General features: G+C 33.8%; 1 protein-coding gene across 6 annotated transcripts; it reads right to left on the bottom strand.

Moving 5' to 3' along the window:
* Positions 1 to 2,708: 2,708 nt before the first annotated feature.
* On the bottom strand, positions 2,709 to 18,439 carry LOC125682531 (solute carrier family 52, riboflavin transporter, member 3-A-like). 6 transcript variants are annotated; one of them, XM_056159454.1, is made up of 4 exons: positions 18,117 to 18,439; positions 12,574 to 13,848; positions 8,365 to 8,435; positions 2,709 to 3,122 (listed from the first exon to the last, which is right to left on the bottom strand). In XM_056159454.1, the coding sequence occupies exons 1-4, from the start codon at positions 18,192 to 18,194 to the stop codon at positions 3,104 to 3,106; spliced, it is 1,443 nt and encodes a 480-aa protein (XP_056015429.1). In that variant the 5' UTR covers positions 18,195 to 18,439; the 3' UTR covers positions 2,709 to 3,103. The 6 variants fall into 6 exon arrangements, with proteins under 6 accessions (XP_056015429.1, XP_056015433.1, XP_056015427.1 ...); XM_056159458.1 differs by having other exon boundaries at positions 18,255 to 18,417; XM_056159468.1 differs by lacking the exon at positions 8,365 to 8,435 and adding an exon at positions 6,600 to 6,648 and having other exon boundaries at positions 2,987 to 3,122.
* Between the last annotated feature and the right edge of the window lie 4,312 nt (positions 18,440 to 22,751).

Raw genomic sequence — 22,751 nt, 5'->3', positions numbered from 1 at the left:
CTAATCTGAAGCTGAATATGACACCTTATTGATTGGTTAAAATATATAGAAGAGTCCACTTGAGGTTTTAGCTCAGGTGATGCAAGTCTGATCATCGTCACCCAAACTGAGGCTCAATGTAAAACCAATTATAGCACTTGGTTATAAAATGGAGGTACTATATCTAGGGTAAACGGTACAGGATTAAACATTGGGAAGAAATTATTTAAACATTTTTGTGACGAAGTATATTAATTCAATTTTTTTTTTCATATGAGTAAATCCAAAATTTCTTTAATTCTTATCGAATCCCGCTAGCGCCGGTAAGTGAGAAAGTTTCCCAGTTTACTTTCGGAAGGTCGGTGGTCTCTTCCCAGGTACATTGTATCTGAGTTCTCTCTTCCACCAATAAAAACTGGGTGCCACCAGATAACTGAAAAATTGTTGAGTAGAGTGTCCTTCCTTGAGACGATATGTTTTTGTGGCATGTTTTCCCCATTACTACGTCCGCATATAGGAGGCAGAGATAATTTGTTTAGTTCTGTAGTTCTGAAACGTGTGTACAGGGTATGCATCAAAGCTGGGTTATGACTGACTAATGGAAAATAAGATTTTTCTTTTTATGTCAATACCGGTACTTGTTGTTGTTGAGATAAATTATGACCCTACATTGCATTTAATCCAAACATACAGTTGCTGAAAATATTTTCTTCGCAGGTGCCCCTTTCTTGCTTCAATTTTCTGTCAGTTGGGTTAAATCCACACCACCCAAACCCCTTCAGAGTACTATACATGTACAAGGGGATTTAAACATTGTGCATACTAAAGAACCCAGCTGTTTGCCCTTCTTTAAAATCTACATGTATCTTTCATCTGGGGCCATCTACATTCCCTGTCAGCTACAGACCTTCTGTTGGACCATTCTTTAATATGAATTTCATCAGCAACTGACATGTCTTAGTTTCGCACCCACCTATATGCTACGAATCATGGTGACACCTACATGTTGCATATCAATTTTTTCATTAAGAATCCTTGCGCACTTAAAAAGCTTGACATGTATCCTAAAAATATTTTACACATTTTCATACATGCAATATCACTTCAAATAAGGGATATTTCCATTTTTTAAGAAAGTTGACCCACAGGGGCATCTTATCCGCTCTGTTCTCTATCACACATATATAAATACACGTATATGTGTGATAGAGAACAGAGCGGATAAGATGCCCCTGTGGTTGACCTGGCTTTGATTTCTCGAAAACATCTCAAACTTAAGTTTGAAGTTTCTTTTATTTGAGCAGTCAAAACTGAGTAAAATCTCATACTGTAGTCCAAGTTTAAACTTAAGTTTTTTCGAGAAATCCAGGCAAGCCCTATAATGCATAATCCTGCTACGTATATAATATACCGTATATAGTGATTAGGGAACGTACAATAGGACTGAAGCGTCTGTATACATACCCTCTACATTAAATGTATGTACACACACCCTATACTATGTACACACACCCTGTACTCTGTATTTACACCCTGTACATTAAATGTTTGTATACATGCCCTGTACATTAAATGCTTGTATACATACCCTGTACATTAAATGTTTGTATGCATACCCTGTACATTAAATGTATGTATACACACCCTGTACTCTGTATTTACACCCTGTACATTAAATGTTTGTATACATGCCCTGAACATTAAATGTTTGTATACATACCCTGTACATTAAATCTTTGTATACACACCCTGTACATTAAATCTTTGTATACACACCCTGTACATTAAATGTTTGTATACACACACCCTGTACATTAAATGTTTGTACACACACCCTGTACATTAAATGTTTGTACACACACCCAGTACATTAAATGTTTGTACACACACCCTGTACATTAAATGTTTGTATACACACCCTGTACATTAAATGTCTGTATACACACCCTGTACATTAAATGTTTGTATACACCCTGTACATTAAATCTTTGTATACACACCGTGTACATTAAATGTTTGTATACACACCCTGTACATTAAATGTCTATATACACACACCCTGTACATTAAATGTCTGTAGACACCCAGACTGTAAATTAAATGTCTTTATACACACACCCTGTACATTTTAAAACAAGTCTTTTTAAAAACCTATCTTGGAATAAATAGATAAATTTAAAAGAAATAATGGGGTAAATGGTGTTTTTCAACATTAATATGAAAAAAACAAAATTGGCTATTTTTAGACATTTACCAGCATTTTAAAATGCTTTAGGCAATACATCTGAATCTTAATTATTTTGATCATGTTAGAATGCTTAAAATACAAAATATAAAGTCAAAAGCATTTTCATTTCATTTCTTTATACATGTAACAAATATGGGAGTTAGATATGCTATATTTTATGGAATTGAGCCTTTGAAAATGCTCATTATTAGATCAGGTCTGGTTACCATGGTAACGAGCACTCAAAATAATAAACTAACTTTGTTATTCACAATGAGATACACAAATATACTCATAATTAAAAAAAAAATGCATATCTGGGTGTCATGCGTTTGAACATCTTCTGATTCTTTGGTTTTTACAGAGAATAACTCTTAAATGTCTGTATACACACCCTGTACACAGTTTCTCTGTGGTGTATGTTATAGTTTTATTAATCAAAACATGTGTACAGTATGGAGAAAGTACATACTGTGCAAATAAAAGACAAGTCAACAAAATATTTAGCAAGCATTATCTTTTCAGATCTATATATCTAGACATAACAGGCAAACACAGTAGCACTCCAAAATATTCCAATCTGTAAACAAATATAAAAATGCAAATAATGTTGAGATTTCGATTTCTTATGGCAGAGAGTCCAAAAATGGTCCCGTTCATCACATTAACTGATTTGGTCTTTGATCATTTATAGGGGGAGGGGAGGTGTGTATGATCAACTTGAACAATAAGGAGCACTCTTGAACATCACCCACACGTTAATCAAAAGATAAAACAGTACTGCTCCAAAAAAAGACCCCACTTGCTGCATAACGCCAATCCACATCAATGCTCTCTGCCCATGTGATCTAAAGATGGTTGCTATGGCAACTTTGGAATATGTTAACAGCAGTCCTCCTAGAACCCATACAGTAACCTATAAAACAGATAACAATGAGTTGTAGAACTTACATCACAACTCCAACAGAATTTTAAGTACATGATGCATTTTCATTTCTGCAAAATTATTTTGTTATAATGCATTGGCGAATCCAGAGGGCGGGTTCCGGGGGTTGGAACTGCCCCCTTTCTCTGAGACATCTATATAGTTTTTTAACATCATAATGCTAATCTGTAAGCAATCATTTTTCATCTTCAAGTTAGATATTACAAGTCTCTTATTAACTAACACTGAATGATATACATGTACATATATTTTTTTATCAATTCAGTGCCGTTTTTAGATCATCTCTCTGGAAACCCCCTTTTCCAAATCGCTGGATCTGCCTCTGTAATGATTGTCAATTATACCTTCATACATTTCCTTAATTGGATTAAAATGGATTGCCACACTCATATGGATCTTTTTGCTCATGTATAAACAAAGGAATTGGATTTGAGGCAAATTCTGTGAATCACGCTAGCAATTCACAGGGAATTTGCCTCAAATCCAAATCCGCTCACATTGATCATGAACAGCTCAAAAGTGCTGTTCAATTCTTATATTTATATTAATTTACTAAATCACCGTTTGTTATATTTCTTCTATAAGTCATGAAATATTTTGCTGCATAAAACGAACTCCTAAGATCCGCCTATGTCACAGTCGTATGGTGACGTACCTCAAAACACAGACATGACGTCACATTTCGTCTCACCCTGCCTTTTATCAACATTGCACGGTGCACTGTATTTTGGAGCTAGGAGACCACAAGATTGGAATAATAATCAACATAAGTTCACAATCTTAATCCAAGGTGTGACTTTGCGAGATCTTTTTAACACATGTTGTATTTTTAGCTCTTCTGAGCCAAAGGCTCAAAGAGCTAATGCTATGGCCATTTGTGCGGTGTGCGTAAACTTTTTAGAAAAAGGGCTATAACTCAAGAACCCCTTGGCCAATTTTTTTCAAATTTGTTACAGGGTATCATTGGCCCAAGGGCTTTCATACATACTAAATAGAGGGATGTGACCCTTTAACAAGGGGAGATAATCAGGAAAATACAAACAAAAGTAGTGGTTGCTAAAAAATCTTCTTCTCAAGAACCACAGGGCAGATTATCACCAAACTTACACATAAGGATGAGGATATGTTGTAGATTAAAAATTGTTCAAGGCATTACCCTGGGGCAAAGGGCGTGGTCTCAAGGTCACTTCAAAGTTGACCTAAATTTAAATTTTTTTTAAAATTCCTTAAATCTTAGATATTTTAGTCATTATAAGGACTAGGATCATCAAATTTTGACAGTTGATGCATCTTAGGACCTTGTGTCAAGTTGTCTCAAAAGTAGGTCACGGTGACCTACTTTTTGAATTTTGCAGGTATTTATTTTAAAATTAATTTTGATGCATATCTTGGACACTTTGAAGCCTATGATCATCAAAACTTGTCAGTTGGTGGATCATGGGACCTTGAAATGCGTCAACTGAAAAATAGGTCACCGTGACCTACTTTCTGAATTTTATGGCTTATCATTTATAGATATATTTTAAGTTGTTATTTCAAATACCGAGAGGTTTAGAATCATCAAATCTTGTAAGTTGATGCATCTTGAGGCCTTGAAACATATTTATAAAAAAAAAGTAGGTCACAGTGACCTACTTTTTGAATTTTGAAGATATTCAAATTTCACATTTTCAATTTTAGATGCATATTTTGGGCACTGTAAAACCTTGGATCATCAAACTTTGTCAGTTGATGCGTCTTCAGTCTTCGGTTTGTGTCGACCAAAAAGTAGGTCACCATGACCTACTTTTGGTATTTGACAGCTAAATTACTATATTTCAGACACTATTTGACCTACAATCATCAAACTTTGTCAGTTGATGCATCTTGAGTCTTCGGAGTGTATCGACCAAAAAGTAGGTCACTGTGACCTACTTTTGGCATTTGACAGTTATATTTATATATTTCAGTCACTAATTGCCCTACAATCATCAAACCTTGACAGTTGATGCATCTTGAATAAACGGAGTGTGTCGACCAAAAGTAGGTCACCTTGACCTACTTTTGGAATTTGACGGCTATATTTATATATTTCAGATACTATTTGACCTACAGTCATCAAACTTTGTCAGTTGATGGGTCTTGCATGTTCGAAGGGTTTCTACCAAAAAGTAGGTCAACTTGACCTACTTTTGGAATTGGACACCTATATTTATATATTTCAGATACTATTTGACCTACAGTCATCAAACTTTGTCAGTTGATGCGTCTTGCATGTTCAAAGGGTGTTGACCAAAAAGTAGGTCACCTTGACCTACTTTTGGAATTGGACGGCTATATTTATATAATTCAGATACTATTTGACCTACAGTCATCAAACTTTGTCAGTTGTTGGGTCTTGCATGTTTGAAGGGTGTTGACGAAAAAGTAGGTCACCTTGACCTACTTTTGGAATTTGACGGCTATATTTATATATTTCAGATACTATTTGACCTACAGTCATCAAACTTTGTCAGTTGATGGGTCTTGCATGTTCGGAGTTCGCTGACCAAAAAGTAGGTCACCATGACCTACGATTGGAATTTGACAGCTATATTTCAATATTCAGATACTAATTGACTTAAAATCATCAAACTTTGTCAGTTGATATTTCTTGGGTTCTCAAAATGTGTAAACCTTTTTTTGAATTCTTAGGATTTAACTAAAGATTTAGAATACTAAGAGGCTAAGAATAGAAATGGTGGGGTTGTACAATTTATCAGAAGAGCGATTCTAGGCCCTTGGGCCTCTTGTTTGAAATCATTACGCTCTCTCAGTCACATGCCTTAAACTAGTTCATAATCCGCTCATAGTCAATATGAACGGATTGTGTCGCATGCTGAAATTGGTTGGTTCATAGAGAAAAATGCGATTTGTAATATAAATATATGTATACAGTAGACAAACAGCAAGTCAAGGCATATTGTTAACATAGCTAGCAGGTTTGGTGATTTCAAAAGTAAGCAAAAAGAAATCCTTGAGAAACACAATTTGGCTCAGTTTATGGTATTTATTCAATCTCATTTTAAATACAATATATAAAGAAAACAATGTATGCAATTAGTATTTAAGCAGAAACAAACAGCAATAGACGGTATTTGTTTTGGTATTGTAATTTATATCATTTGAAATAAGATTTTTCGTCTTCCTAGAAATAAGGCCAAAAAATGACTTTCAAAAATTTAGTTTGTCAACTGAGTTTTCTAGCTTTATAAGATGTTATCTCTTTGCAAGACCTGACCTCATGGACAAAGTTAAATATATTGTTGGATTTTCAGATTCCATGAAATGATGAGAAGAAGTACACTCTGGAAAAGCATCAAATAAATTCCAGAATTTAGTAAAAGCAGCAGGTCTTCAGTCCGTACACTTAATTTGCAGAATGCAATGTAAAACTGCTGCAAACTTCACACTTGATGATATATGTACCAGTATCAGAAGACTCACTCATGGTCAATGGTCATTCTCTACCAATTATCTAATGTATATAATGAACAATGAAAATTAAAACAAAACAGGAAATGTTTGTAAAACATATTTGCCCCCCCCCCCCCCCCCTTTTACTCCTTAGGATGTACCAGTGTACCAAGTTTGCTGTCAATAGAGCAAAAGATTCTTAAAATATACAATATATATAGTGTTGAAAAATTTCATAATCGATAATCGGTCATAATCGGAAGAACTGTATCGATCAATGATCGATGTAATCGGTATTTACATGTAGTTAATAAATGTTTATTATTTTTGGAGTTATTTCTATTTAGTTTTATGGATATGTGCAGTATACACACTAGCTGGTGTCACTGAATTCCCACTTTTCAATGTGGAGTCCACTCTGACTCTCCCCTGCACATGTCTCGATCGATATAAAAGTGAAATTTACAGTCAGACAAATCTCAGATTAGATATTAATTAGTGTACAGGCAACAATCGATTATGAAAAATAGAATTGACAACCTGAATCGAAGAGCCAAAAACGATTGACAATCAATTGTCGGCGACAATCGTTTCATCACTAATACAATATATTACTATTTCCGGTTTGACCCTTCTCCTTGTGATGTATGTACCAGTATATCAAGTTTAGTGTCTGTCAAGCAAAAGGTTCCTATGTCCAGAGTGGATTGACCTTTAACCTTTTGACCTGAAAGCCAATAGGGGTCCTCTACTAAAGTACTTATAAACAAACCACATATGAAATATCATTATGATCAAGTGAATGGTTCTCAAGATATTGAGTGGACATGTGGTCTTACTGACCAGCATACCGGCAGATCGACAGTACGTGCAAACCAATATGCTCATGGTATTGGAAGCTTTAACCTTGATAATTTGATGTTTACGTATAATATGGAACAATATCATTGGATTTTGCTTTAATGTGATGTCAGATGCCAACACTGTATAGTAATTATAGTTCACATAGTTAAAAGTGTAAGTGTAACTCAATCTGTATCGGCATTTCACTGGAATCTAGAGAAGGTTTATTAAAAAGAGTTTTTCCTGTATATATTCCTATGTTTAACTTTGCACCCCTCCTGCATGTCCTGTGGCCCCATTGTTGGTCCACTGTTCAGGGTCACAGTTCGAACAAACCTGAATCTAAATTATTAAATTAAATGGATGGATTGATAGATAGGTATTTAAGTAAATACCCGGTAAATAGATAATTCTATCTATCTGTATATCGTGCAGTGAAGAAATTAATCATAATACATGTTACATAGCTTTCTTACTGTAGTAAATAGGGCTATATGGATTGTGGATATCAGTCTGGATAGCTCAGTGGTTAGAGCATCTGACTAGTAATGCAGGGGTCCCGGATTCAATTCCTGGTCAAGCCAAAGATTTTCTCCTCTCTCCTATATACACTACACTTACAAAATGCTGGCAATTCTGAAGCAGTGGTTCTTAAGAAAAATCAATTTCAGACACCCACCCTATGTTTGGGAATGTTCATCTTTTAAAAATTATTTCCCCTTTAATGAGGGCATGGCCCTTCAACTGAACAATTTGAATCCTCTTTACCAAAGCTAAATTTGACTGAAATTTGTGAGAAAAGATTACCACAAAGACAGACATCATACAAAAATCCATCAGAAAGGCTCACTTGCCCTTGGATCAGATGAGCTAAAAATATCAGATGGACGGGTAAGTTACTTGCTGAAAATGCCTAGATGTTTAGTTGTTTTACTTATTTTTCTGCGATGTCGTCTGAAAATATTTCAATAGCCACAGTGAACTGTCAGGGGCTGGCAACTCCATCTAAACGTAAAGATGTTATTAATTACTTGAAACAAAAGCGTTTTTCTATTATATGTCTACAAGATACTCATTTTATTTCTGAATGTGAACCATATATTGAATCACAGTGGGGATACAAATGTATTTTTAATTCTTATATGTCAAACTCAAGGGGTGTGTGCATCTTGTTCAACAATAACTTTGAGTTTAAAATTCATGGTATAAAAAGGGATTGTGAAGGTAATTTACTTGCACTTGATATGACAATTGAAGAAAACAAAGTAACTCTTATTAATATATACGGGCCTAATACTGATAACCCTCAATTTTACGAAAATGTACGAAATATTTTCTTGGAATATGACAATGAGTATTTTATTCTATGTGGCGACTTTAACCTCACATTAAACCCTTCACTGGATACTTATAACTATTGTGGAATCAATAATCCCAAAGCACGTGCTAAAGTTCTAGAAATCATGAACGATCTACAACTTTTAGATTACTACAGAGTGCTAAATCCAGATAAAAAAGCTTATACATGGCGGAAAAAAAATCCCTTAAAACAAAGTCGCCTTGACTACTTTCTTGTATCTGATAGTTTGTCAAATTTGGTTGAAAACTGTACCATAAAGCCAGGATATAGATCTGATCATTCTGTTGTTATTCTTGAATTAAAATTTAATCCCTTTACAAGAGGGCGTGGCCTTTGGAAATTTAATAACAATTTATTAACAGACAAAAGATATGTTATGACGGTCAAAGAAACTATTCAATCTGTTACTAGCCAATATTTGGATAACATAGATAATATAAATTTTCAGTGCAAAAACGATATTGATGAAAGTTTATTTCTGGAGGTTTTAATGATGGAAATTAGGGGAATTACTATATCATACTCAGCATTTAAGAAAAGAGAAAAAGACATCAAAGAAAAGAAACTTTTAGATGAAATCGAAATTTTAGAGTCTGACTCTCCTATTGATTTTGATATTCTAGATGAGAAGAGAGCAGCTCTTGAAAACATTAGAAAAGAAAAGCTACAAGGTCACATGATAAGGTCTCGTGCACGTTGGATAGAGGAAGGGGAAAAACCTTCAAAATACTTTTGTAATTTAGAATCTCAAAATTATTTAAATAAAACTATCAAAAAAATTCAGTTGGATACTGGTACAATTTACAAACAGTCAGATATATTAGAAGGTGTCAAGAAATATTATGAAGCCTTATATACTAATAATGATTTTAACTTAATTAATGTCGACCTGGAAAGCATCATCTCAGATTACAATTCTCCCAAGTTAGATACACATGCAACCAAAAAACTGGAGGATGATATTGAAGAAGCAGAGGTTCTTAAAGTATTAAAAAATATGATAAACAACAAATCCCCGGGTAGTGATGGTTATACAACTGAATTCTTTAAAAAATTTTGGAATGACATTAAATATTATGTTGTTAGAGCTATTAATTGTATATATCATAAGAGGGAACTTCCTATTTCGCAAAGACTAGGAATCATTTCATGCTTACCTAAAGGGGATAAACCAAGACAGTTTTTAAAAAACTGGCGACCAATTACACTTTTAAATGTATTATACAAAATTATATCTGGTTGTCTCAGCTTTAGAATTAAACAAGTTTTGGATTATATAATATCCGATACACAGTCTGGTTTTTTAAAAGGTAGATATATAGGGGAGAATACTCGATTTATATATGATATTATGTCATACACTGAAAGAAATAATATCCCAGGCCTTCTAGTTCTCGTTGATTTCGAAAAGGCCTTCGACTCAATGTCATGGTCATTCATATATAAAGTTTTAAAGTATTTTGGTTTTGGGGAAAACTTTATTCAATGGATAAAAATCTTAAACACAAATTTCAGAGCCTCAGTTTTACAGAGTGGCTTTTTATCTGAACAGTTTGATATACAAAGGGGATGTAGGCAGGGTGATCCCATTGCACCTTATTTATTCATCCTATGTGCAGAAATTCTTGCAATATTAATTAAACAAAACAAAAGTATAAAAGGCATATGTATAAAAAACACAGAACACAAAATATCGCAATATGCAGATGATTCTTCACTAGCCCTTGGCCTTGACGGATCACCTGAATCGCTTTTAGCAGCTCTAGATACGATAGAATTTTTTTCCAGTTTTTCTGGTCTAAGGATTAATTCTTCTAAAACAAAAATTGTTTGGATTGGTTCAAAGAAATTTTCAGATCAAGTTTTTCACCATACAAGATGGAAATTAGATTGGGGATCAACAACTTTTAATTTATTGGGTATTAATTTTTCAGTTGACCTTACAGAAATTGAAGATATAAATTTCGGAATTCAAATACCAAAAATCGTTGCTCTTACTGAACAGTGGAAAAGAAGGATTCTTCCTCCCATTGGGCGGGCTACTGTCATTAAAACCTTGCTTATTCCAAAATTGAATCATTTGTTTATATCACTTCCTACTCCAAAGAAAGAAACAATCTCTTATTTATAAAAAATTATTTTTGAATTCCTATGGAAATCTAGTGTAGATAAAGTTAAGAGGTCTGTGATAACACAAGACTATCTATCGGGTGGTATCAAGATGGTTGATATAAGCAATTTTATTACATTATTGAAATGCTCTTGGATTAAAAGGCTTACTAGGTCCAACTGTCAGAAACCATGGATGAATATTTTTTTTGCCATGTATGGAAATGATATTTTAAAGAAATTATATGACTTTGGAGATAGTTCTATTGTGGAACAATTATGTGTTAAAAGCAATGTTTTTTGGAAGGATGTTTTTAATGCTTGGTTTTTTTATTTGAAGACTAGTCAAAATCTTCCAAATATTAAAAATAATTTTCATAATATTCCAGTGTGGTACAATTCTAATATTAGAATTGCGGGAAAACCTGTGTTTTATGAGAAATGGTATGAAAAGGGGATTAAAGCTGTTCAAGATTTTTTTGATACTGATTGTAACTTTCATACCATAGAAAAATTTCAGTGTTTATACAATCTTCAAGAAGTATGTGTAATGAAATACAATAGCATTATTACTGCAATTTCAAAATATTTAAAACGTCTGTCAATTGATAGACACTCAACCAAACAAAATGTTAATCCATGTATGCCTATATTTTTTGAACCAGTTTTATTACATGAAAGATGTTCTAATATTATTTACAATATTTTAAATGCAAAAGAAGATATCCCAACTTCTATGGGCAAGTGGAAAACTGAACTATCTTCATATGGAGTAGATGATATTTCAGTGCAAGATGTGTTTAAAATTTGTTTCAAAACATCTAGTGATTCTTCTGTTCAGTGGCTACAGTTTAGAATTTTACATAGAATTCTTCCTGTTGGTTATTATTTGAAAAACATTAGTGTTAAAACAGATGATCTCTGTAGATTTTGTACAAGTAATATTGAAACAATAACACATATTTTTACTTCATGTAATAAGACCCAAACATTGTGGAGTGAGTTAAGTTTTCATATATATAGAAAAATTTCCAGAAAGAATTGGTTTTAATGTGTCAAATATAATATTTGGTGAAATTCCACTGTCTTTAAATAATAAAGCTATAAACTTTATAATTCTATATGCTAAACAATACATATTTATCTGTTTAATGCAGAATAAAGAACCAAATCTTGTTGGATTACTATGTCACTTAAAGTTTAAATATCATGTAGAGAAATATGCTGCAATTCAAGCATTTAAAATACATAACTTTGATAAAATATGGATGAAGTGGGAAAATATTTTTGCAATTGATTAATTATTACTACATGTACTTATCATTATTTTTAGTACATGTATTATTGTTATTATTATTACTTTCACTATTGTACAGCAAGTAACCTAAACCACAGGGAGATGTATGCATGTATGAAAGGTATGTTTGTGTAAGTGTTTGATGTATTGTATGTAACCAAAAAAATAAATAAATTATAAAAAAAAAAAAAAAAAAAAAAAAAATATCAAAGGCAAGACGAAGGCTTGGTCATTCAGTATTACATGCTAGAAAAGGGTCACTGAAATGGTTTTTGTGACCAAAATTGAATTATTTTTTTTTCAAATTCTAAAACTGTCTAATTAGAAAATTATAAAAGTATGAAAATAACCAGTTATTGATGAGTTCATGGACTTACAATGAGAGCCTCTCCTGCCTGTGTTCCTACTAGTAAGGGAGTAGGACTAGCAGCCGCTGTGTACAGGATAATGGCTGCTGTCACAGACCCCAGGAAGGACAGGAAACTGATAAAAATGCTGGAGGAGGCTGAATGGAACATCGCAATAAAACAGGCCACAGGATTGGAAATGTTGAACAGAGCTGCTGTTAAGTGGTAGGCTGATATTCCATAAGGCATACATGAAAATGTCTGAATGGATGGTAAGATACTATTTGTGAGCGAATTTAGGAAGGCTGTCAAAATTAGGAAGTATGCATATTGTGATTTAGATATTGGCTGGATTTCTTTTATTGTTGTAACTTCATTATCTGATGTTCCGGATATGTCCACATTTTGACGTTTTCTGCCTTTCTTCACCAGTTTGGATGTTGATAACCCTATAGTCGCTGGGTCTGAAAAAGTTATCCTCCCCGAGTTTTCACCGTTGGTAAGTTCATAGCTGCTCTGAAATTTGTCATCCTCTGAGGATTCCTCTTCATCATCATCATCTGAAGCATACTCTTCCTTGTAATATGGAACATAATTCATAAGTGTAAATGCGATGCCACTGGACAGGACCATGGCAAACAAAAAGAAAAAGAAATCACGCACCGGGAAGTTTGGTGGGTTAGATTTAGGAAACACATGGTATGTTGTTATATTTGTTGTGGTGTTGGTGGAGGAAACGTTTACACAGGACACAGATCCGCTGCCCTGACCCAGTGCTACCAGACTAGGCAACATACCACTCATTCCCTCCCCAATGAAATAGGCTGTCATGTATTCCGACTTAAACTTCACCATGAAGGGCAGAAAGACAACCGATGTAGTGCAGTCCACTAAAGCTAAGAAAAATTGTAGCACGAGAAGCACTACGCTCCTGTTCTCCCCCGCTACATAAGCAGTGGTTTTCCAATAAAAAGCTAGAAACAAACATGCTAAACTCCCCACTCCAAGAATGACATAAGTCACAAGTTTGTTGCTTAGTTTGCCAGGTGCACACAAGTGAATAATGGTCACGAAGAGCGGTCCTATGTTAGCAATTTGTATTATGATGGACAAGTAAGAAGGCAGGTTCCAGCCCTCCGGAAGACCCTCTGTAATCATTACTGGAAGTTCTACCCATAATCCATTGATGTCTACCCATGATCCTATGCCAAAAATGATGACTGTAATATACACAATGACATCTATGTTTCTGCACTTGAACATCCTGGACTTTAGTTCCGGATTTTCTGTTTGTGGTATGCTGCTCTGAAAAATATCAAAAAAAAAGGTTATAAAATTGTATATATATACATGCAGTCCATGTAATTCATTTTTCAATAGTGAGAAATTCAACTGTTAATTTGTGGTAAATAAAAATTCACCTGTATACAAAAAATATGTATATAAAATCCAGTAACTTTTGTGTTTATGCACTGTGTTTTCTGACACAAAAAAATCAAGTATTTTACTTCCACACGTGTATAATACATTACATATACTGTACACCATCAACTCTCCTTTATCATGAACACCAAAATAACATTTGAAAATAAATAGATATATTTACGTAACCTGTCAAATGCCATGCACAATTGTGCCAAATAGTGAAAGATTCAAAACCATAACATGTACATGTAGCACAAGGCTGGGATCACAGTAGGTACATACTAAATATGTTTTGCATTAAAATAAAGCACATAGAAAAATTCTTAACAATTTCTTATGAAAATCAACTGTGTGAACAGAAAATTCATCAAATCAATACATGTAAACAAGCAATCTCATGTAGTGTACATTCAAGTTTGTATGTTACACCTCATGACACCAAATTTTGGTAGAGTGTATTTTGAAATAGAAGCCAGCTTCTAAATCCAGATTGTTCCTGTAAAGCCAGATTCTAAATCCAGACTGTTCCTGTAAAACCAGATTCTAAATCCAGACTGTTCCCATAAAACCTGGTTCTAAAACTAGACTGTTCCTGTAAAACCAGATTCTAAATTCAGACTGTTCCTGTAAATTTAAAGCCAGGTTCTAAATCCAGACTGTTCCTGTAAATTTAAAGCCAGGTTCTAAATCCAGACTGTTCCTGTAAATTTAAAGCCATATTCTAAATCCAGACTGTTCTTGTAAAACCAGATTCTAAATCCAGACTGTTCCTGTAAAGCTAGATTCTAAATCCAGACTGTTCCTGTAAAACCAGATTCTAAATCCAGACTGTTCCTGTAAATTTTAAGCCAGGTTCTAAATCAAGACTGTTCCCATAAAGCCAGATTCTAAATCCAGACTGTTCCTGTAAAACCAGGTTCTAAATCCAGACTGTTCCTGTAAAACCAGATTCTAAATCCAGACTGTTCCTGTAAAGCCAGATTCTAAATCCAGATTGTTCCTGTAAAACCAGATTCTAAATCCAGACTGTTCCTGTGAATTTTAAGCCAGGTTCTAAATCAAGACTGTTCCCATAAAGCCAGATTTTAAACCCAGACTGTTCCTGTAAAGCCGGGTTCTAAATCCTGACTATTCCCTGAGTCGTATCAACTTGTGTTGCCCTTTGAACTCAGGATCACAATTCACAAATGCAACATTTCAGGAGATCTAGATTTTTTTGTGTTAACTTTAATATAGCAGCATAACAAAACACAATGACAATATCTATTTAACAATTTGAAATATTTTGTTTAATCATTACTAAAACACATAAACATTTATTATGTGGATGTTGTATAACTACTTGCAGATTGCTGATCGATCTAGATTTAGATCATGTATAGATCTGTTGCTTAGCTGTTTTCTAGTAGAAAGCTCTACAGCATTGTATGGACATGTTTAATCATGTTATTTGCATTGTACAAGACAAATATTTTACTGCACATGTGAACATGCAGGTTATTCATGCATAGGAAGGGAGTGAAATTTTAGGGCACTTCTCTAGTGTGACTTGGGCTAAGAAATTGTTCAACCTAGACATGTAGACTCAGGATTTTTATAAAAGAAAACAAAGAGATCATGAGGTCAAACAATTTGACACTAAATGAAAGTTCTTGTCACAAGGAATAAACATGTGAAATATGAAAGCCCTAGCACCAAGCCTTCAAAGGTTATAGCTGAGATTAAAGTTTTTGTGGACAGACTGACAGACCAAAGAGCTATACTCCCCTCTGGCCTCATCTCTGATTAGGGGGGTGGGGGACATTTTCAACATATTTGCATTTGTTAATATTATTTTATACTTTTATTTCACCTTAAAAATTTAATATTGCCTATAGACAAGTTCTTTTGATAATTATGTTCTGTACAAATGAAGAACTTGTCCATGGGCAATTGAATTCTTTAGGTAAAATAAAAGTATAAAATAATATTAACTAATGCAAATATGTTGATATTGTCGATCATGAATAAACCAAAAGTAGGTCAGCATTTTTTAAACAGATACCCCTCTAGTGAGAAAGGACATTGATCACTAACATGCTTCAATTACAGCAAAGTTAAAATCGATAGCAAAGTGCCGAATCTAATCAGACGCATTGAATATGAAGAGCGAACGTGCAATGCCAGTGATGAATTGAAAGTTTGTGACATTCAGTGAGAAAAGAAAGTACTTTAACTGCAATGATAACGATAATAAGCAATCTGTATCTACAAAGCATGCAAAGTATCACAAAATGAAAAGAATCCAAAGGTATCTCAAATCATGGGAGGGAACTTGGTCATGGCTTTATTACGATAACCAAACAATATATTTGAATGAATGGATTGAATAATATAAAAGATATATAATTTCAAATAATTATGTCTTAATTAAGGTAGGGCAAGTGTATTTTATGGTAAGGCAAGTAAAATTGGTGTTTCTTCATACATGCCAACTTTTGATAATCCCCATGGGGGATTTTGCGCGCGACGACCTTTTTTCAACGCTCAAAATTCACGACATTTTACCATGAAAATAAATATTTGTCTTTTCAAATAAAATATCAATCTAATCATTATACATGTATCATACATTAACACAACATCAAATGTGTTTGACCATTAACTTTAACAAAACTATAAAAAAAAACAACACACACACACTTTGAAAGATATTCATATTAAAGTATTTTATTAAACATGCATGTTAAAAGCATCTATTCAGCAAAAAAATCCTCTCCAATAAGTCACATACATATTATCAAATAACTTAAAGTTGCATCCTTTTACACCATATACACATTGACTGGTCTATATATCAAAATTTTAATTAAAGCACATGCATTTAGGTACGACTACAAAGGCGATCTTGGTTGTCTGTGAACATGGGCTTGCAGAGTCTGGTGGAACAATCTGCATTGCAACCAGAAAAGGAGTGATCTGCCCTGCTATGAAGTTTGCGAACAAAACCTTTGCACCCATGACATCTGAAATAATTACCAGGAAAAAAACACATCAAAATATACGTTTTTACTTGTAAATTAAGGCTACTTGCTAATATAAAATTCAATACAGACTTGTGCGAATTACGCATCACAAAGTCTATTGAATACTACACTATATAGACTATGTAATACATCGCTATAGACAGATAGATTCGGATAGCCTATATTATTATAGTTGGAAAAACATATATTTGACGTACCTTATTGCATATTTTGGATGCTGTCTGCGAGAGGCAAAAATCGGGACTGTCCGATTGTTTGGTGGTGACACTATTACCGTTGACATTCACGTTTATGTAAAGGATATGTCAATTTGAAAACCATCTTCCCGATTAATTACTATCAAAACATGCTTCGCACTGTCCAATAAGCACCCCGACACAGGCAGACCAGGTAAATTACATCACCCCGATACCATGCGACACAGGTAAACAAGCAATGGCTGACTATTGTCCCGATTTCTGATTGGCCAGTTCAGAAATGACGCGGGATTTCAAATTCCGGTTGGAAATGGGGGTTTGTTGTGGTAAAATGGGAGATATTTTTAGAAAATCGGGATTTCGGGGTATTTTTGCAATCCCGATCGGGATTTGCCTTTTCAATTGCTTCAAATCGGGAGAATCCTGCACAAATCGGGAAAGTTGGCATGCATGTAAATTCTTCCTGTTTCAGAAATCTTATTTGTCTACCCCTATATATAGGAATTACGATAGCTTGGGTTGGGTAAGCTAACTAAGCTTGGGTAAAATATTCTCTGTCAAACCTATAGGAACTATAGTAATGGTCAGTGACACTCTTCTCCCTTTCCCTGAGATAAAATAATAACCTTCAGGCTAAATCAGACATGGAATATCTGTAAACATTTGGTTGTCAAATTTCTATTAGCTCGCTATGCTCGCGAAGCTCAGTGGTAGTATTTATGCCCATTTCTCATATATTTCTACTTTATTGATAAAATTGCCGACTCCTGTGATGAAACACAGGAACTTGTTAAACACATTCGCATTCATCGAATTGTACCAGTGATACTAATAATAAAACATTAAAACTCTACCTCCAACTACAAAATTGCTAATTCTCCTTCTACTAATTTCCCACCATGAATATGAAAGACAATCTACTCACAAAATATACGTCATTGTCTTGATCAAAGGTCATCTTATGATGCAATACTTTTATCGATTCTCTTCCTCTAATAGACATGTTCGTGGTTGTGTGGTCTCAATTGTTAAACTCAGTATGCAGTTTGATAGGCACACTTACCCAAGTGTAACATGTTTCACCACGCGATCTCATAATTTAAACCTCTGCTAAATCCGATTTTCACGTGTCCATGGCTGGCATAAGGTTGACATTTACATAACTTAATTTTTTTTTTAATCCAGGAAAATCGGAAACACGTCCTCGTCGTTTGCAGACAAATAAAGCCGGATCGGTCAGGCCAAATAATTCCGATATAATTCGTGTGGTAATGTATCTGTCTGATGCCACAGGTGCTTGGGTTTAGAACCACCACCACCTTCCCCTGAATAACCAATATGAGTTGATTTAATTATTTTTTGCTGAAAATCTCATTAATGCATGTCAACACCCCCCCCCCTTTTCAGGTTAAAATAATATGCACGAGGAAATTATACAACTTTTTGTTTCACATTTCTGAAAAATATTTAGAGATACTGAATTTTACACCTTTACCATAATTATACATGTTTTGCCAAACTTTAGATATACAAAAAACTTGGATATTTGCAAAACACCTGTCTGCTACCAACATTAAACACTGCACAGTACAATGGAACACCACCTAGGCTAACCTCATCGAATGTGTATGTTGATTTTTAAAAATCAGGGTGATATAAGAGACATATATCTCTGATGCTATACAATGCTACCATAGATAGAACATCGTCAAGCGAGGCATAGAATGCAGAAAAACTATTTCTAGAAGTAAAGCAGCGACTCGGTATTTTTGTAAATGCATGGATAATATTTACGTATAATAGTTTGTGATATAAAGCCTAGGTACCACCGATGTTCTTTAGTTACACTTTGATGGAGAGGGCTTATATATGGGCATTGTGTCTGCTGTCTAATCCTTTTTTTATGTATGTATTTCAGGGCCGTAAATTACATGGAGGCGGAGGAGGCAGCTGCCTCCTCCAACTTTTGAGCCAAAAAAAAATAAAATTTAAAGTTCATTAGAATTTATGTTGTTTCCAATAACTAAGAACATGATACCTCCCTTAAAAAGCATTCCAAATCTTTCTTTTAGAATGAGTTAGTCAAGTAACATCTTAGAAGGCCCTAGAATCAAGGATTTTGCACGAAACGTGTTCAGTGTGCACAAAATGTGCTCAGCGTCTGGGGGCCTGGGTGGCCCCCAGACCCCCGCCTAATTTCCTGCCTCCTCCAAATTGAAGGTTAATTTACGGCCCTGGTATTTTCTATATATACATACCTGAATAAAATATTCTTCAAATTCTAAAATTAGATGTTAGATATCCTTGCATACAGAGTGGATTTAACATCTAATTTCAATTAGATTGGGGTTTTGTTTTTGTTTTTGGTTGGTGTTTTTTTTTGGGGGGGGGTGATTTTTTTTTTTTTTTTTTTTTTTTTTTTTTTTGGTTTTTTGGTTTTTTTGGGTTTTTTTTGGTTTTTTTAAAATACGTAACCCCTAAAACTTGCGACAAGTAGTAAACAGATATAGGTTTCAAGTAAAAGATCATGATTTCTAGCTACATCCTGGAGACAAGGTAATTCAGTAAATGTCTGTTAAAACTGAGAATATATATTTTTGATGTACAACGCGTTGTACGTCTAACATCCCCCCCCCCCCCTTCCACCGAATAACATGTACATCATGGATGTAGATTTATTTCAAGTTGCCAGTTAAAATCAAGAATAATGACTTATACCACGGGCACTTGTTAAGGTCTTCCGTAAGAACGGAAGACCTTCTACTGATTGTGCTGGTTCTTATTATTCTTAGGGGTTTTTTTTTTTCTTTTTTCTTTTTCCTAGACGCTAACTTTGAAGCTTCACATCTCGCTCATTTCTTCATGGATTTTGCTCAAATTTTCAGGGTTTATAAACTTTACAGAACAATTTTAAAATCATGTACTACATGTCAGAAATTTCCTTCTGTTCACGAGTTATTCCCCTTTGAATGAAATTTTAGGGGCTTTGGTTTCCAGACAAAGGCTCCGAGACTGTATAAGCTTGAGCAGAAAATGCATTAAAAATGAAAAGTAGGAGTATTGTAGTTGTGTACATCGTTTTTGGTTTTTTGATTACAGCGTTCGAAATGGTGGTTGACAGGGTTAAAAAATTAGGACGCCTAAAGGAGCAAAAAATTACACATATTTTCCTTTGTATCTTTTAAACTAAAAATATTTTGTTAAGACGTGTAGAACAAAGGTTGTGCAAAATGTTAAGAGCTTTCTTTTGATATCCCTAAAAAGGGCCTGGACCTTTCAATTAGGGATCTGGGGATCTTCAAAGTTTTCGCTTTATAACTCAAAAACGGTAAATATTTCGATATGGCTTTCGCTGGAAAAGTTGTTCTTTAACATCTTATTGATCTCATACACATAATATTTTGCTCGAGTATTGTGTTATATATGAGTAAAAAGCTTGACCTGCAAACAGGTAACCGTATCATTGGGTAGGTGAAGGGGGAAAAATATGCGTATAACTTAAATAAACTTGATTTAATTGATAAATGTGACTTCATGAAATGCTAATATTCTTTTAAAATAAGGTTTTAACGTGATCTATGGTTCCTTTAAAAATCATCTATCGACAACTTTCTTTTTTATTATTTAGTAGCTTTAATATAAACAATCGTTCCAAAGAAAAAAAGAAGAAAAGGTTATCTCTTCTACGTTTGTTATTAAAACAACGATATATTTAATTGAAGAAACAAACTTTCAAGCATAGAATAACTCAGTCATTAACTACACGCATCTTACATACACCGCGGAGTTTGTTTTTGTTTACAATTACGTAACCGCCTCGAGGAACCATCGCGTGTGAACCAGGGCATGTACACAAAGTAAACATCAATTGTCGTCCTAAATATAACACAGAATGTTATGTTTTTTATCATATTGGATTTTTAGAATAATTCAGTCTTTCCGGGGATGTATATACTTGTTTATACGTCCCTGGTCTTACATTTGATTTGTTTTAAATTCAAAACTCTAGAGCATTGAGTCAGGCATCAATTTTAAAATCTGCAATTTAATATACAGTTCGTTTCTCAATCATGTCTAATTGAATGTGTGTTTAATAGCGGAGATTCATCGCTGCTGGACTAGCGATCTGTGATTTCACACTACTTTAACTGAACACACAAGCTTTACTCAAATTCTTCGTTGTGAAAAAGAAAATGAATACATTTTACAAACATAACGAATTATTTCTGAACATGTTTTGAAATCAATAGTTTATAATCATGATTAAACAAAATCTAAACATGCCTATAGAATATTCAGAGACCCATGGCCGACCAGTCTCATTTCAAATGATTTGTTGTTTTATTGATTAAAAACAATGACTTTGATTAAACATTGATTCAGAACTCCTGGTCCAAATTATGTAACTTCGACACGTGCCTCTGGCGTGAAATTCATACGCGACTTTTGTGCGCACTGTGTACATAATATACCTACATGTATTTACGCAGATAGATATTAAAGTTTAATAAAATATTCAAGATTTGAGAGCAATTTATTTGATTTGTATGTATAAATAATTCAAACTCGATGAATTATTCTCTTTAGTCTGAATATTATGCTATCATAATTTTGTTGTATGATAAAATATTGGTAACAGCAATAAACCTTTATTGTATGTCCTGAGCCATAAATTTCATAAATTTAAATAGCAATTTTTTCTTCATTATTGGGACTGAAAAGTTAAATGCTGAAAGAATTTAATACCACATACACGTGCGCCTCAAAAGACTGATTCGTGGAATGAGATCATACACGCATGTACTTGAGTAGTATAAATTTATTAAACACCTTGCGATAAAAAATTATAGGACACCTTTATTCAAAGTTCAAAGTTCAAGGTTTTTTTATGTCACACAGCTCCGACGGAAGACCTCTCGTTGCTTTGCAACGAGCTTTGCTCTAGTTTCTGTATATAAGTTATGACGTCTGTAAATTAATAATAACACTATCACAGATGTCATAACTTATACACAGAAACAAATGCCTGTGAGTTATACATAGGCATTTTGTCTATTTATTACATGCTCTAAAAAGTATATGATCCATTTAATAACATACATGTATATACTTGTACCAATTAAATCTAGAAAACAAATGCTTGCAATAATACTGAACCAATATAAATCGTACTGAGACAAAACTTGATATTTACGCATCAGATAGGAGCAATGAAAGATAACGGATGTTACCCACCATACGTACATGTAGTGTTATAGAGTAAAAATGACTTGTGTTCATATCCTCAAGTACTTAACAGTAGATAAATTGTCAATTAACAAGGACATTAATACGAACAATTCAAATCAGACAACAAACCAAGGAAAGGTAACAGATGTTTAAAAGGCTTCATTTTTTTATACAGAAAAAAGATATATCAGAGAAATATATTTTAAACAGAAATTGAAATCAAATGGTCAAAATTCAGAATTATTACGATTTTGAACCAAGCCCGATCGAAATTATAAAAAAAAAAAGGAGTCATTGAGAACATTGTAATCAAAAAACTAAATTCCCTTGA

The sequence above is a fragment of the Ostrea edulis genome, chromosome 1 (assembly GCF_947568905.1).
Source record: "Ostrea edulis chromosome 1, xbOstEdul1.1, whole genome shotgun sequence".
In the NCBI taxonomy this organism is placed as follows: Eukaryota; Metazoa; Mollusca; class Bivalvia; order Ostreida; family Ostreidae; genus Ostrea; species Ostrea edulis.
Note: the sequence above shows the minus strand (reverse complement) of the source record. Positions and strands in the feature narration are given on the sequence as shown.